Source organism: Myxine glutinosa, chromosome 5, assembly GCF_964187855.1.
Source record: "Myxine glutinosa chromosome 5, kmMyxGlut1.1, whole genome shotgun sequence".
NCBI lineage: Eukaryota > Metazoa > Chordata > Myxini > Myxiniformes > Myxinidae > Myxine > Myxine glutinosa.
Window position 1 is genome coordinate 10295820 of NC_136265.1, and position 15364 is coordinate 10311183.

The 15364-nt window shown below is 42.8% G+C and overlaps 1 protein-coding gene across 1 annotated transcript; it reads right to left on the reverse strand.

Moving 5' to 3' along the window:
* Positions 1 to 990: 990 nt before the first annotated feature.
* Positions 991 to 14334, reverse strand: LOC137427968 (beta-1,3-galactosyl-O-glycosyl-glycoprotein beta-1,6-N-acetylglucosaminyltransferase 3-like). The gene is made up of 5 exons (XM_068117836.2): positions 14259 to 14334; positions 11262 to 11714; positions 2236 to 2494; positions 1911 to 2111; positions 991 to 1756 (listed from the first exon to the last, which is right to left on the reverse strand). The coding sequence occupies exons 2-5, from the start codon at positions 11633 to 11635 to the stop codon at positions 1262 to 1264; spliced, it is 1329 nt and encodes a 442-aa protein (XP_067973937.2). The 5' UTR covers positions 11636 to 11714; positions 14259 to 14334; the 3' UTR covers positions 991 to 1261.
* Between the last annotated feature and the right edge of the window lie 1030 nt (positions 14335 to 15364).

Genomic DNA, 15364 nt, shown 5'->3' on the forward strand with positions numbered 1-15364 from the left:
GACTCGTTCTGAGTGTGAAATTAGTTTTGACCACATTCGAGTTTGCACGGATCTCCATTCACTGTTACTACCTTCGTTGACTTGCTGTGTCGTGCCTGAAGTAGCTTGGTGATTTTACTCAGGAAGCCAAAGAATTCAAGTTCCCTCCACAAGTCTTCTTGTCACACTGAGTCAAACGCTTAAGTCTATATAACAGCAATATACATCCTTGTTCATTTCCAGGTATTTTTCTGTTATTTGTCTTAATGTGAATAATTTATCAGCTGTTGATCCTCCTGGGCGCAATCCGGCTTGCGCTTCTTCAAGTATTTCTTCCAATTTCTTCATCATTCTTCTTGGAATCATAGTTGTGAAGATTTTTCCCTGCATAACTCAGCAAGAAGATGCCTCTGGATTTCTTTACAATTTAGCTTTATCCTTCTTTTTGTATATGGGGGTAATGATGGCTTTACCCAGTCGTCTGGAAAACCAGTACTTCACTGTTCCAAACCAACTTGCACAAATGGTAGATTCTGTCAATACCTATTTTACCGGAAGCTTTTAGTTATTCAGCTGGGGCACTATCATATCCAGGTGCTTTTCCTTCAGTCAGCCTCTTTATTGCTCTTCTCAAAGAATTTCTGGTTCCTCGTCTGTAAGAGGTGGAGATTAGAACCATAGCACGAGGTCGATTCACAACAAAACCATATGGACGGACACTGACAGAACATGCACCAATTGGCTAACTTATCGAACCATAGGGATGCGATCAGAGATTGCACATGTTTACAGGTATAGGTAGCTCATAACATTAGCCAATTGGTATTTGGTAGCGCTTCAAATTCTACCTTATAATGAAAACAAACTAACCTCCCTCCAGGACACAGCAGACACCAAGACAAAAAACCCAATGCCGCCCTCCAGCAACCATAATTAAAAAATTAAATACATTATTGAAAATAATAAATACAAAAACAATTTAAAAAATTGAAAATTTTTATGTTTTGAATAATTGTTGCAAAATATTTTATTTGCATTCTTTGAAAAAACAACAAGTGGCAAAAAATGATTGTGAATGAAGGTGCAAACAGGTGATAACCTCCTCACCCACCTCCCCACAGAAATCAATAAACACCAAGGATATGCAGCAAAAGCAATCTTGTTTGCCCAATAGAAGAGGTGTATTTAGCTTTAACAAATGTTCTACTAGACACAAGAAAGTAAGGTTTATTCTGATTTTGATGATGTGGTGACGTCAAGTTAGAGATAACCAATCAAAGCATCAGCCAAACATAGCGTCCAAAATGGCTTGCTCACGCAGCATCTCTTCAAGACACTGAATCACAGATGCATCAACCGTGGGATCAAACTTGTTGGCAAAAAGCTGCATCCTCGTCATCAACCAACTAAGATCTCCGAGGCCGAAGACGCAGACACCTCGGCGTATGACGCCGGTGCAACGAGGGTAAGCCAAAGCTCCATGAAAAAGGTCATCGCCTTCCAATTCGCTCCAGGAAACAAACCGTGCAAGTGCCATGACGTCTTGGATATCGTAATGACGGAATGGCGGGAAATAACCAGGAACGCCAGAGGAACGGATGAGAGTGGCCCAAAACAACTCGTCCGGGCTGTATACGTCCCGGCACCATTCACGGAGCTCTCTGGCCGTAGGGTCGGTCAAGGCATGCTGGACAAGATCCCTACTTGCAATGATGTACGCACTGCCAATAAAGATTGATGGAAGTGATGATGGAAGTGGAGACTTGGTCGTGCCAGTCTGTGGGTATAAAATGCAATTGCGGTTTTGGGTTTTGGAACAAGAATAGAGGTAGAGGTGTTGCTTCAGGGTATTCATAATAATGAGACCTATACATTCGTACGCCGGTAATGGAGTGCCCCGATTACCGGACAATATTTGGCGTCCACCATACCTTGATTATTTGGCCATTGGAAATGATGTGGTGTTGGCGCCAACGATGGAACTTTTGAGCTGGTGGTGTGACGCTCTCAATGTTGCTTCGACTTTGCAAACCTCGCAACACCTGAACCATCTCCAGGTTCGTCTTCAGAGGAAAGTCCTGGCCACAGAGGTTGAATAGATACTTCCAGGGTACAGGAGATTCCAAGAGATCCTGAACAACAGAAGTTGACAGATAAATGCATTAAAAAAACAACAACACAGAGTTAGCATTAATCTGTCAATCTGAATGGGTGAGACAATGGACACACGTACACAAATCCAACTACACAACTGACCTCCATGCACATAAAATCGGCCTCAAGACGGCTGTATGAGGCATAAGTCACTTGGACGGGATGACGAGCCAGGAACACATTGGGGAAGCAATCAGCAAGGTGTGCCATGGCTTGCTGAAACTCCTTGGGAGCCTTGAGGTCCACGTGTATGCAGTAGACATTCTGAGGTGCGTATATGGTACGAAGGAGCCGCTCCACCATTCCGGGCATATGGTGGACGACGATGGAGAATGCCAATGGGAATCTGCCTTCTTCCTCACTGTTCAAAGAAATGGGAAATCAGTGATGAAAGAGGTAACAGTTCTAAGGGAAAAAACTCAAGTTCCATCATTGTCGCTCCCTCATGGCCCTCTTTATTCTGGGGATTTAATGTTCACAGCTCTGCTGCACACAGTTCTGCACACCTAGAGACTCGGTCGTTCTCCTTCCTGCCGTTCCTCAAAACAGCTGCCTCTCCTCTCGGGGTAATTCTCGCTCTCGCTCAGCTTTCCGGTCTCTCAGATCAGCTGTAACAGTCAACCGCCTGCCGGTGTCAGCTCTATTGCCAACTAACCACTGCGCCTGAGATAACTGCCGATCTGGCTGCGGGAGCAACACCCATCGTGAGTATATGGCGGGAGCAATAGCCATACAACATATGTCAATGCAGATTCGCCACACCCGCACATTATAATGCCTTGAGTTACAAAGACACTTAAACGCGACTTTGTGCGAGATAACTGCTGATCTGGTTTCATGCCAGGCCGCGTGAGCAACACCCATGTTGAGGCAATTGCTGACTTCCTCACTGCTGTTTCACCATGACGATCAGCATCTGTGGTGAGGCTAATGGCCGGCTATGTCAATGCAGATTCGCCACACCTGCACATTATAACGCCTTGAGTTACAAAGACACATAAACAGAGGAAAATAACATTTAAAACGTGCAGCCAGAGGTTTGAATATTGAAGGACAACAGAGAAGTGTAGGGAAAATACAACATCTCACTGGAACATACGCAACCAATTGCGCAAATAGTACATCACGCTTACCGGTATCTATGGAAATGCTAAGCAATAACCATCCTTCTACTAACTGATTTATTAACCCCTAAAGACAATTTCCACAACAATATATAGACATAGAAACACGAACAGATCCACATACAGACACGGGCGTTACAATAGTCTCACAATTATATGATGGTCAATACAAAGGAACATGGGTACAAAGATAAGAATGAGAAAGAGAATGAAACAAATGAACTGCATCAACGCATTGAAAGACTAAAATGTAACTCGGTAGAGTGCATACCTCCACCAGGCTGAACAGTTTATGGTTTCTATCCCACTGATAGGCCGGATCTGGATTCAGACCTGAACCAAAATCAAATTGGCTTGTTCTTGTCACCGAACCAACTCATCCACCAAGTTTTGTCATAACTTCTCCATAACTTTTTAAAATATCATGTTATTTATCACTTTTTGCACTGAGTTGTTGGGTTAGGGTTTGCCCTGAGTTTGCCATCTCAATGGTGAGGAATCAATTCAAAAATTAAATAATTCTCGTATCCGAATCCATATTCAGATCTTCCCCAAAATCAAATTGATTAGTCCTCGTCACACACCCAACCTTTCCACCAAGTTTCGTCAAAATCCGTCTATAACTTTTTAGGTTTTAAAGGCTTTAAGTAGTGCTTTAGGAGGCATTTGAGTGGGGGGAGGGGCGGGGGGGGGGAGGGGCGGGGGTAGGAGGGGAGTGTTTAATGGGCAATCTTTGAACACGACGACTGTATGTGTCACCGGTTAAAAGACCTAAAAGACTGAGGACCCAAAAGACCCCAATGACCAAGAAGACCCTGAAAACCCAATGGACCCCAATCACCCAAAATACCCCAAAAACCAAAATACCATGTAGACTGCTAAAGACACAAAAGACCATGAAGACCCAGAAGACCCCAAGGACCCAGAAAACACCAAGGACTCTGAAGACCCCAAGGACTCTGAAGACCCAAAATACCCCGAAGAACCAAAAGACCCCAAAGACCCAAAAGACTGAAAAGATCCTGAAGACCCAAAGGACCCAAAAGATCCTGAGGACCCAAAATACCCTGAGGACCCAAAATACCCCAAGGATCCAAAAGACCCAAACAACCCTGAGGACCCAAATGACAAAGAGGACCAAAAAACCCCAAAGACTACGAGGGTCCAAAAGACCCTGAAGACCCAATGGATCCCAAACACCCAAAATACACCAAAGACCCAAAAGAGCCTGAAGACTGTTAAAGACCCAAAATACCCCAAAGAGCAAAAAGATCCAAAGACCAAAAGGATCCCAAAGACCCAAAATACCCAAAATAATGAAAATATCCTGAAGACCCAATGGGCACTGAAGATCCAAAAGACTCTAGAGACCCAAAAGACCCTGAAGACTTAAAGACCCAAAATACCCCAAACACCCAAAATACCACAAAGACCCAAAATACCGCAAAGACCCAAAATATCCCAAAAACCCTTAAAGACCATTAAACACCCAAAATACCCCAAATACCCTGAAGACCCAAAATACCCCAAATACACTTAAATACCCTGAATACCCAAAATACCCCAAATACCCTTAAGGACCCTAAAGACCCCCAAAGACCCTTAAAGACCCAAAAGACAACAAAAACTCAAAAGACCCTGAAGACTCAAAATTCCCCAAAGACCCATAAAGACCCCAAATACCCAAAAGATCCCAAGACTCTTAAAGACACAAAAGACCATGAAGACTGTTGAAGACCCAAAATACCCCAAATACGCAAAATACCCCAAAGACCAAAAAGATCAAAAAGACCCTGAAGACTGAAAAGACCCAAAATACCCCAACGACCTTTAAATACCCTGAAGACCGAAAATATTGAAAAGACCCTGAAGACCGAAAAGACCCTGAGGACCCAAATAACCTTAAAGACTGAAAAGAGCCCGAAGACCCAAAATATAGCGGTTACTGAAAGGATCAAAAAGACCCAGAAGATTGAAAAGACACAGAAGACCGAAAAGACCCCAAAGACCCAAGATATCCCAAAGACCCTTAAAGACACTGAAGACCCAAAAACCCCAAAGACAGAAAAGATCAAAAACACCCAGAAGACCGAAAAGACCCTGAAGACCCAAAATACCCCGAAGACCATTAATGATCCAAAAGACCCCCAGGACCCAAACATTCCAAAAGACCAAAAAGACCCCAAAGACACTTAAATACCCCAAAGATCCAGATTGAGGACCCAAAATACTCAAATGATTCAAAAGACCTAGATGACCCAAAAGACTCACATGACCCAAAAAACGCTGATGAACCAGAAGACACAAAAGATGCTGAAGACCCAAAAGACCCCAAGGATTCCAAAGACCCAAAAGAAGAGTAATTATGCCTCTTACATTGGAATTATAGATGGTGACTTGCAAACTGAGCCTCAAGGTCGGTGTCCAGAAATCACAATAAATACAAGGTGCAGGAAGGTGAAATTTGCTGCACATGATGTGCAATATGCGCAGAGTAAAACGAGTGTTCATTTACGTCTGCAGGATGTCTAATAAATGAAGATGATAGAAGCACACCTGATACGAGGCCCAGACTTCAGAAATATTAAACATAAACATGAAAAATGTCACAGACGCATTAAATGTTGGTTATTCTCGTACCATGTTTGTTTTTTAAAGAAAGACTTTAATCGGCTCATTGATAGCAAATCATTAACCATCTCAGCGGTGTCTGGTTAGTTTAACTTGGATACTATGGTTAACTTTTTGCTATTTTTGCTGCGCCTCCATTGTCACCTGGCTGATTGTTCTGAAACTTGACATATGAATACAAGGCAGTCACGTGAGCAAATCGCTCAGGCTGTCATTTTTTTGATTCTATATCATCGGGGTTCCGGGGGGAGGGGGGGGAGAGTTACATCCCAACCTTTGGATCCCTATTCATCCCTTAATAGTCCCCTACCGGTGTACACCGGAGGAGACTACAGGTTTGCACGCCGTCCCTCCGTCTGTCAGTCAGTCCGTCAGTCCGTCACGCAAAGATCAGTTTTCCGGACTTTTTTTTCTCAACTCTTAATGCTAATGATTTCAAACTTGGCACATGGTTTCCTCATGATAGGTTACAGATCAAGTTCGAACTTCACGACATTTCGATCATTTTTGACAAAGTTATGGCACTTTGAACTTTGGGAATTCTGATAATTCTGATGATCCTTAACTCAGTCATTTTAAGTTTTAATTTCCTTTAAAAAAGATTTTCTCTGCAATAATTGGACCGATTGAGATCAAATTTTCACCGTAGGGGGGACTCGGTCTGTATAATATTTTAATGGCAATTATGACGTCACAGGTCACGTGGTTCGGCCGCTCGACAATTTCCATCTTATCCGTGGTTCGAGCGGGAGTTATTTCCCTGCTTCACGGTCGGGTTAGTAAGTAGGTATTTGGGACTTCATTGACCAATCACCCTAGCTAATTTCCCACCGGAAGGAGCATCATAGCTTCCAGGATTGGGGGACCGCCAGCTTAAAAGACAAGGGGATTAACCCCCCCCCCCCCTTGATAAGGGGAGCGCCGACCCACGAATCCGCAAATATATATATATATATATTTTTAAATATATATATATATTTATATATATATATATATATGTATATATATATATATATATATATATATATATATATATACACACTATATATATATATATATATATATATATATATATATATATATATATATATATATATATATATATATATATATAAATATATATATACAGTCACGTGAAAAAGTAAGTACACCCCATGTAAAGTTTTGACTTTTTCAACATATTTCAACATACAGCTATTTGATCTTCATTTCAACAATATTGAGAGATAAAGGTGATATAATATAACAAATATCATGAAACATTTACATTTTGTAGTCCATTGTATAATTTAAATAAACATAAATGCAAATTTCGCATGTGGAAAAAGTAAGTACACCCCGACATTTATCACTACTTCAAATACCTAAAATTAGAATCAGGTGCACCAGCTCATGTGCAAATGATTAGAACATTGTTAGAGAGGATCTTGGAGAAACCTGTCTTATTTAAACCTCAGACATTTAGTTTGGTTTGCTCTTTGTTGTTGAAGTGTGTGGCGTCACCATGCTTAAATCAAAAGAGCTCTCTGAGGCCTTCAGAAAGAAGGTTATAGAAGCCTCCGAGTCTGGGATTTAAAAAGATCTCCAAACAATTTGAAATCAATCATTCGACTGTCCAGAAGATCATCTACAAGTGGAGAAGATTCCAAACAACTGCCAACTTGTTCACGCCAGGCCGCCCCAGCAAGTTCAGCCTGAGAGCAGACCACAAGATGCTGAAAGAAGTCTATAAGAACCCCAGAATGTCATCACGGTACCTACGGGTAGCTCTTGCCACTGTTGATATCAAAGTGCACGAGTCTACCATTAGAAAGAGGCTGCACAAATTTGATCTACATGGGACGTGTGCCAGGAGGAAACCTTTGCTGTCCAGAAAGAACATCAGGGCAAGACTAAAGTTTGCCAATGAACACCGAGGCAAAGACCAGCACTTCTGGAACAATGTGCTCTGCACAGATGAGTCAAAGGTAGAGCTATTTGGCCACAGCACCAGAAGACATGTTTGGCGAAAACCAGAGACAGCCTTTGACCACAAGAACCTGATACCAACTGTAAAGCATGGTGGTGGAAATATTATGGTTTGGGGCAGCTTTGCTGCATCAGGGCCTGGGCAGCTCACCATCATAGAATCCAGTATGAATTCATCATTGTACCAGAGGGTGCTTGAGGATAATGTGAGGCCATCTGTCAGAAAGTTGAAGCTCAACCGAAGGTGGACCTTGCAACATGACAATGACCCTAAATATACCAGTAAATCCACCAAGGAATGGCTGAAAAGAAAGAAATGGAGGGTTCTGGAATGGCCAAGTCAAAGCCCGGATCTAAATCCCATCGAGATGTTGTGGGGGGATTTGAAACGAGCTGTGCATGCAAGAAACCCCTCAAACATCACACAGCTGAAAGAATTCTGCATGGAGGAGTGGGAAAAAATTTCTCCCAGTCGATGTCAGAGACTGGTGGACAGTTATAAGAAACGCCTACTTGAGGTTGTTTCTGCCAAAGGGGGCAAGACCACCTATTCGAGCCAAGGGTGTACTTACTTTTTCCACATGTGAAATTTGCATTTATGTTTATTTAAATTATACAATGGACTATAAAATGAAAATTTTCATGATATTTGTTATATTATATCACCTTTATCTATCAAATATTGTTGAAATGAAGATCAAATAGCTGGATGTTGAAATATGTTGAAAAAGTCAAAACTTTACATGGGGTGTACTTACTTTTTCACGTGACTGTATGTATATGTATATGTATGTGTATATATATATATATATATATATATATATATATATATATATATATATATATATACACACACACACACACACACACACACACACACACACACACACACACACACACACACACACACACACACACACACACACACACACACACACACAGACTTGGCATTTAATATGGAATATTTCTTTTTCTTGACTTGGGTTTACTTTCTGAACTCAGTATATCAATCTGGTGAGTTTCTTTTACGCTTCGGTGATTTCTTTGTTCAAAGAACCATGTCACTGATTGTCTTTCGCAGCAAGAAATCAATAACAGGATAATATCACAGGTGGCGTGACAAAATGAAAGGACAGGTACATTTGACGATTGGCTTCACAATCGTGTATATAAGGGTTGTTGCGTTCTGTATTAGTGGAAAACAACTGCTGCACGTCTACAAAAGTTATTGCCGCTTCCTCTGGAGATGGTCCGTCAACTCGACAATGCTGTTTGTCATGGAGTGGTGGCTTTACGAAATTCTGGCATGAAACAGCATGCTATTGCTCGGCAGTATGGCATCACTCAAGGTCAGGTGTCAAAGATCATGAAACGAAATTCTCAGAGGGGTGTCCCTACTCCAATACCGAGGCCAGAGCGTCCCCGCAGAACCACAAGGAGAGATGATCGCCAGCTGCACCGGTTAGTCTGCAATGGCCGTACCAAGTCAGCTAATCGGCTTCGGGCTGAGTGGCAGCAACTGACAAATGTGCCTGTATCCAGAAGGCTAGTCAACCAACGACTGGTTCAAGCAGGCTATCGTGCCAGGCGTCCCCTGAGAAAGCCACGCCTGACCAGACAACACCGCCAGCGTCGATTGCAGTGGGCCAGAGAGCACCGTCAATGGCAGCCATGACACTGGAATCATGTGACCTTCAGTGACGAGTCTAGATTTCTGGTCTATCGTCAAGATGGCCACAACCGAGTGTGCAGACAAGTGCATGAAGCCTACAACGAAGATTGTATTGTGCCAAGAGTCCAAGCTAGAGGTGGTGGGGTGACCGTTTGGGCTGCTTTTCATGCAGGGGGCAAAACTGACATGGTTGTTCTGAATGGAAACCTGAACCAGTTCAAGTACAGGGCCATTCTGGAAGAAACATTGCTTCCATTTGCTCGTGCAGCCTTTCGAGGAAACTTTGTCTTCCAAGATGACAATGCACGGCCTCATCGTGCTCGCATGATCCAACACTTTCTTGCTGACCGTGGTGTCAAGCATATGGAGTGGCCTGCCATGTCCCCGAATATGAATCCGATAGAGAACTTGTGGGCAGAATTAACACGTCAAATCGACAACTTGGACCAGCAGCCGACCTCTGTGCGTGAATTGCAGCAGGCTGTTTTCACTGCATGGCAAGCGATTCCTGTCCAAACCTTGGCAAATCTCGTGAACAGCATGCCTCGACGTGTACGTGCTCTCCTGAATGCTCGTGGGGGTTACACGAAGTACTGAACTGTAATTTTACTGTCCGTAATCCCAGTCATAATTTAACTTTTGTTTTTGTTGAAAAAAAATTTGGCTAATGTGCAAAATAAAGAGATACTTCTGGAAAACGTACAGAAGTTTAACACAGTACTGTCCGTGAATTGAGTTCGATATCAGTTTACATCACTTTCAAGGATCAATTTATTTGCTTCGAAATGTCAAATGTGGTTTTTGTTTCTTTTAAAGGTCACATTAACAAAATCTAGAATAATTTCAACATAATTCTAATGAACTTTTGGTTCTAAGTCATCTTGAAAAGTAAGTTCATCCCCACAAAAAAAATATTCCATATTAAATGCCAAGTCTGTATATCTGTGCAGCGTCTGTCCTGTGTTGTCACTGAACTACTTTCTCAAACTTTTGTGAAATCGTACCAAACTTCTGGTATGCACATATCTCTCCCGTCGGTATGTCCTTAGGGTATTTTTTTTTTTTTTCCAAAAAAATAAATAATCAAGAAATAGGGACAGTTTGGAGAAACTTTTTATCCCATATTTTTTTTCATTGGCACCGTGGTTTATATTATGGGTGAATATTATGTGCATCCATCTGAGCTATCAATTTAGTAATAAGTTGGAAACTCAGGATTGTTTCTTGATTATTTTTTTTTTGTATTCGTGACTGTCCCTATTCACCCGTAAAACGGGGTGAATAGGGACAGCCATAAAAATCCTATTTATTCCTATTTAACCCATATATGGGGTTAATAGGGACTATAAGTTGCTTTTTTTTAAAACAAGAGAACACTTTCAACCCAAATATCAACAAATCAGTATGGTTATCAATTTTCAGCGAAAAACGTTTCCGAACTTTTTTTCAGTTTGTGTCCCTATTCACCCCATTTCACGGTACATCCGCTGCAATGCGATCAAGTAACATCCAACTCTTGGGGTCAATACCTCACAAAAAAAAAATCACATTGAGCATCAATCCCCCCCACATAGTACCGACCAACTCTACTGGCTCAGGGACCAACTTCAGAGAACAGCAAACAGGTGTATTCAGTGCAACCATGAAATAAACAAACGTTGGGATTGAACAACTAAAAGCTGATGAAGAGGCAAAGCAAAGGAGACCGACCGCATGACATCATCCTTACAAACCTGAGAGGGAATGTCAAATAGCGTCGTTGTTTCACAAACTCGTCGCACTTCCGTTTCCTCTCGTCCATCTGACCGTTCGTTTGGTTGAGCAGCTTGGTAAAGGCCGCAGCAATTTGAGGAACCGCTCTCCACCGTAACAAACGACCCAGGGCCACCGCGACCCAGTCACCTTGGGCGGCTCTTTTGCATGCCACATCGAGTCGTCCGGGGACAGCGCTTATGTTGTAGAAGGAAAGGTGATGTTGACGAAAGTTTTGAATGGTGAAATGAGGTGCTGCAACAATGCCGAGGTGATGGAAGACCACCAGTGAGAGAGACGATAGGCAAAATACAAGCACGAGCCTGGAGATGTATTTTTTATAGTAAAAATACATGGAGACCGAGGCTTTCAGAAGTGGATCACGACTTGTACTTGAATGACAGGTGGATAACGATGAGAGGAGGAAGAAACTGCTGTGTAACAGGTAAAGGTGATGAGAGACACGCACAAGAACAAAGTTAAATACTGGATTTCAAACATCACATGACATCAAAAATAAAAACCTTTCAACTTGCAAACTCGAATGTGAGTCGCATCATGGAGGAGACAGATGTGTCACATCGAGGCTGCGAGTGGACTTTTTTGTTATTGGTCGCGAATGAGTTGAGACTTCCCGGGAAAGGGATTGCCTGCAACATCGTCACATATTGCAATTGCAATTAAACCTGTGTCTCAGGTTTTATCACCAAGTGTGAGCTATTGTTGGAGGGAAAGCAAGTACCTCCATTACAGGCCAAACTACCATTTTGTCCTCGAAGAGGCCATCCGCCTGGTGCTTCGTGTTTGGTCGTTGGGATTCCCATATCGACATCATCGCGTTGATTGCCATTGGTTTCCATATCGGCTTATTCCCATATCGACCTCTCACCTTGTAGCTCCTCGTCCGCCGCCATGCCGATAACTGCCTGTTCTTGTCATTCTGCACGACTTCAACCTTCACCCCAAGTGGGGATTTGTGCATGGACTTTGGGAATGTTACATTCCACTAACATTTGGCGTATCGTGAGTTTATTGCTTTGAGATTATTGGGGAATTATGGTACCATCATATGTATTGTTCATTTGATGTAAGTGATATTTTCATTGTACTTTCTTTAAGAGTGTTATTATTGTGTATGTGAGAGTTCTTAATACAATTACTTATTTTGTTCTACAATTGCATTGGTGTGGTTTTTCCATGGTTTATTAGAACACTAAAAATAACAAATCTTTCTGCCGCGTTCCCTCTCGAGACTCTGAAGGGCACCGTGGCCGGAGTTTGGGGAGGTAACACATAACAGAAATTGGGGGCTCGTTCGGTATTGAATTCCCTAACACTCCCAAATTTGACATTCCCCAACATTCCCAAATTTGAAAATTTTTGTGTGAAGGTTAACAGGCAAGCTAACTAATAGTCACAATGGTGTTTGACATGGAAAATGTTGTGACGTCCCCTAACGAGGCACAGTTCCAGGCGTTAAAAAGATCGGAACTTAGGACGTTGGCCAAATATTGTAATTTGGAGGTCGGAGTCAATATGAAGAATGCAGAGATTCAGACATTGGTGGTAGAATATTTAGTGGGAGAGAGAAAACGGGAAGAGGTAGCATTGGATTGGTTACGAGAGGAAAAAGGAAAAATGGAGCTCCAGAAAATGGAAATGCAACTGCAGAGCCAGGAAAGATTAAAAGAGTTGGAATTGGAAGAGAAGAGGCAGCGAGAGGAAAGAAAAGCAGAAAAGGAAGCAGAGGAAAGAGCAGAGGGGAAAAAAAGCAGAAAAGGAACAAGAGGAGAAAAGAGCATAAAAGGAACGAGAACTCAAGGAGAGAAGAGCAGAGGAAAGAGCAGAGGAAAGGAGAGCTGAAAGGGACTTAAAGGAACGGGACATGGAGTATCAGAGGGAAATTAAACTCAAGGAGCTTGAATTACTGGAAGAACCACCTTTAGAGGCCATTTCCCCCCGCAGAGCAGGGGTTGGCCTTTTTCGGGCACCGTGGTCCCCTTTTTGAAGCAATGTTTTATGGCCGGATGCCCTTCCTGCTGCCAACCCTGTTAGTCGCCTTTTGCGACATACAGGGAATTACCAGTGAACTGGTACTCAATTTGCTGACCTTGGAAGGATGACAGGCTGAGTCAACCCCCCTGCCGTTAATTGAGCGATCGACCGGGATTCTAACCCAGGATCCTAAGATCCCAACTCGCCACCGTAACCGCTAAGCCAACACCAGGCTTAGCTTGAATTACTGGGAAGACGGAGAGAAATCTTATATGTGCCAGATAGTTAGACAAGAAGTCAGAATTCTTGGGAATTGTAGGCATGTAAGACTGGTTCCATTCTTTAATGAAAAGAAGGTAGGCAAGTTATTTTTACACATTGAAAAGGTGGCTCAGATTTTAAAATGGCCTGTGGAGTCATGGACTATGTTAGTGCAAAGTGTTATGGTGGGTAAAGCTCAAGATATCTATTCAGCTTTACCGATTGACCAATGTGCAGATTATGAGACAGTTAAGAAAGCCATTCTTAAAGCCTATGAATTGGTCCCCAAAGCTTACCGACAAAAATTTAGGAATGCCAGGAAGCGGGAGAATGAGACCCATGTGGAGTTTGGTAGAGAGAAGGAAACTATGTTTGATAGGTGGTGTGACTCGAAAGAGATTGGGGAAGACTTTAACCGTTTACGACAATCTATTTTGGTGGAAGAATTTAAACAGTGTGTCCACGCGGACATTAAAGTTCATTTGGATGAAAGAAAAGTACCTGAGTTGTATGAGGCAGCAACAGTGGCAGATGACTATGCCTTGACACACAGGATGGGGTTTCACAAAGCTAATTTCCTGCCTAAAGGTAGCCAGGGGAGTTACATTAAATCAGGTTTGGTGAGCAAATTCTCATGGAGGCGGCCCAGAGAAGAGTATCGAGCAAAACCTGGAGCCTCAAACTTTAGTGATCAAAAGATTGACTGTCCAAGGCAGACTTACCTGAGGCAGACCACGGGATTTTCCTCTGGGCCTACTTGCGCTTTTTGCAAGAAACCTGGGCATTTGATGTCCCAATGTTACACCCTGAAAAGGAGAAATCAGGATCAGAGTCAGGCTACTTCAACTCCGAATGCATTGGCCAGTGCGAGAAATCGTCCTTGGACGACAGTGACCTGTGAAGGTCCCCATGCCAAACTTACTGCATCAGAGAACAACCTTGTCCAAGAGGGTTACAAACCTTTAATTTCCAAGGGGTTTATGTCACTGGATGGGGACTTAACTTAACAGAGACCTGTTAGGGTATTGAGGGCCACGGGAGCACATCAATCTTTGATGCTCGAGGGCATTTTGCCATTGTCTGAAAAAACTGCAACTGGAGTTAGTGTTCTTTTACAGGGGGTTGGTGGCTTCGTTAAAGCTCCTCTTCATGTGATCCATTTTAAGTCTGAGTTGGTGTCAGGACCGGTCACCGCAGGTTTACAAGCCACTCTTCCTGTGAAGGGTATTAATTTTATTATCGGGAACAATTTGGCCGGTGGTCGAGTTTCAGGTTGGTTTCAGGTCAATCCAATATTGGTTGAGAATCCCAGGGGTGGGAGAGGTATAATACACATGGTCACTGCTAGGACTTCCTGGAAAGAAGTCGGAATTTCAAAAAAGTGGATCTGGGATGAATTACCGGGGGTAGAAAATATCAAGGTTTTGGATGGGGGAAGACAAGAGATGTTGGTGAACAGCTGTTTTAAATACAAGAGGAATAAAAGAGTGAACGTAAGCAGAGAGTCTTAACTTTGGCAATTTAACCAGAAGAGGGTTGCTGGCAGATCTTGTGCGACCTGTCGGAATATTTGGAGGACAGAACACAGACAGAGCTGGGCCAGAGGAGGAGTCGGGGAGGAGTCGGTAGAAGACAGACAGACCACCAACCTGCCTGCGGTGAGTGAGTGAAAGGCCCTCGGAGTTAGCTTCATCGCAGGAGATTCCAATGATTTTGAAAGCTTTGGTTTCAACCGTGTGAAGCAGAGCTAGGTGTGAGGAATGAGCATCAGCCCAGAGGGGAAAACAGTATTCTATTGAGCTGTGGATGAAAGCCTTGTATGTGGTGG

Excerpts from the sequence above, each read along its gene's own strand:
- LOC137427968 (XM_068117836.2), bottom strand. The coding sequence starts at position 11,635 with ATGTATTTTTACTATAAAAAATACATCTCCAGGCTCGTGCTTGTATTT. Across the intron at positions 2,495-11,261 it reads TATTTGACATTCCCTCTCAG|TGAGGAAGAAGGCAGATTCC; the intron begins GTTTGTAAGGAT and ends TTCTTTGAACAG. Across the intron at positions 1,757-1,910 it reads CCAATGGCCAAATAATCAAG|ACTGGCACGACCAAGTCTCC; the intron begins GTATGGTGGACG and ends TTATACCCACAG.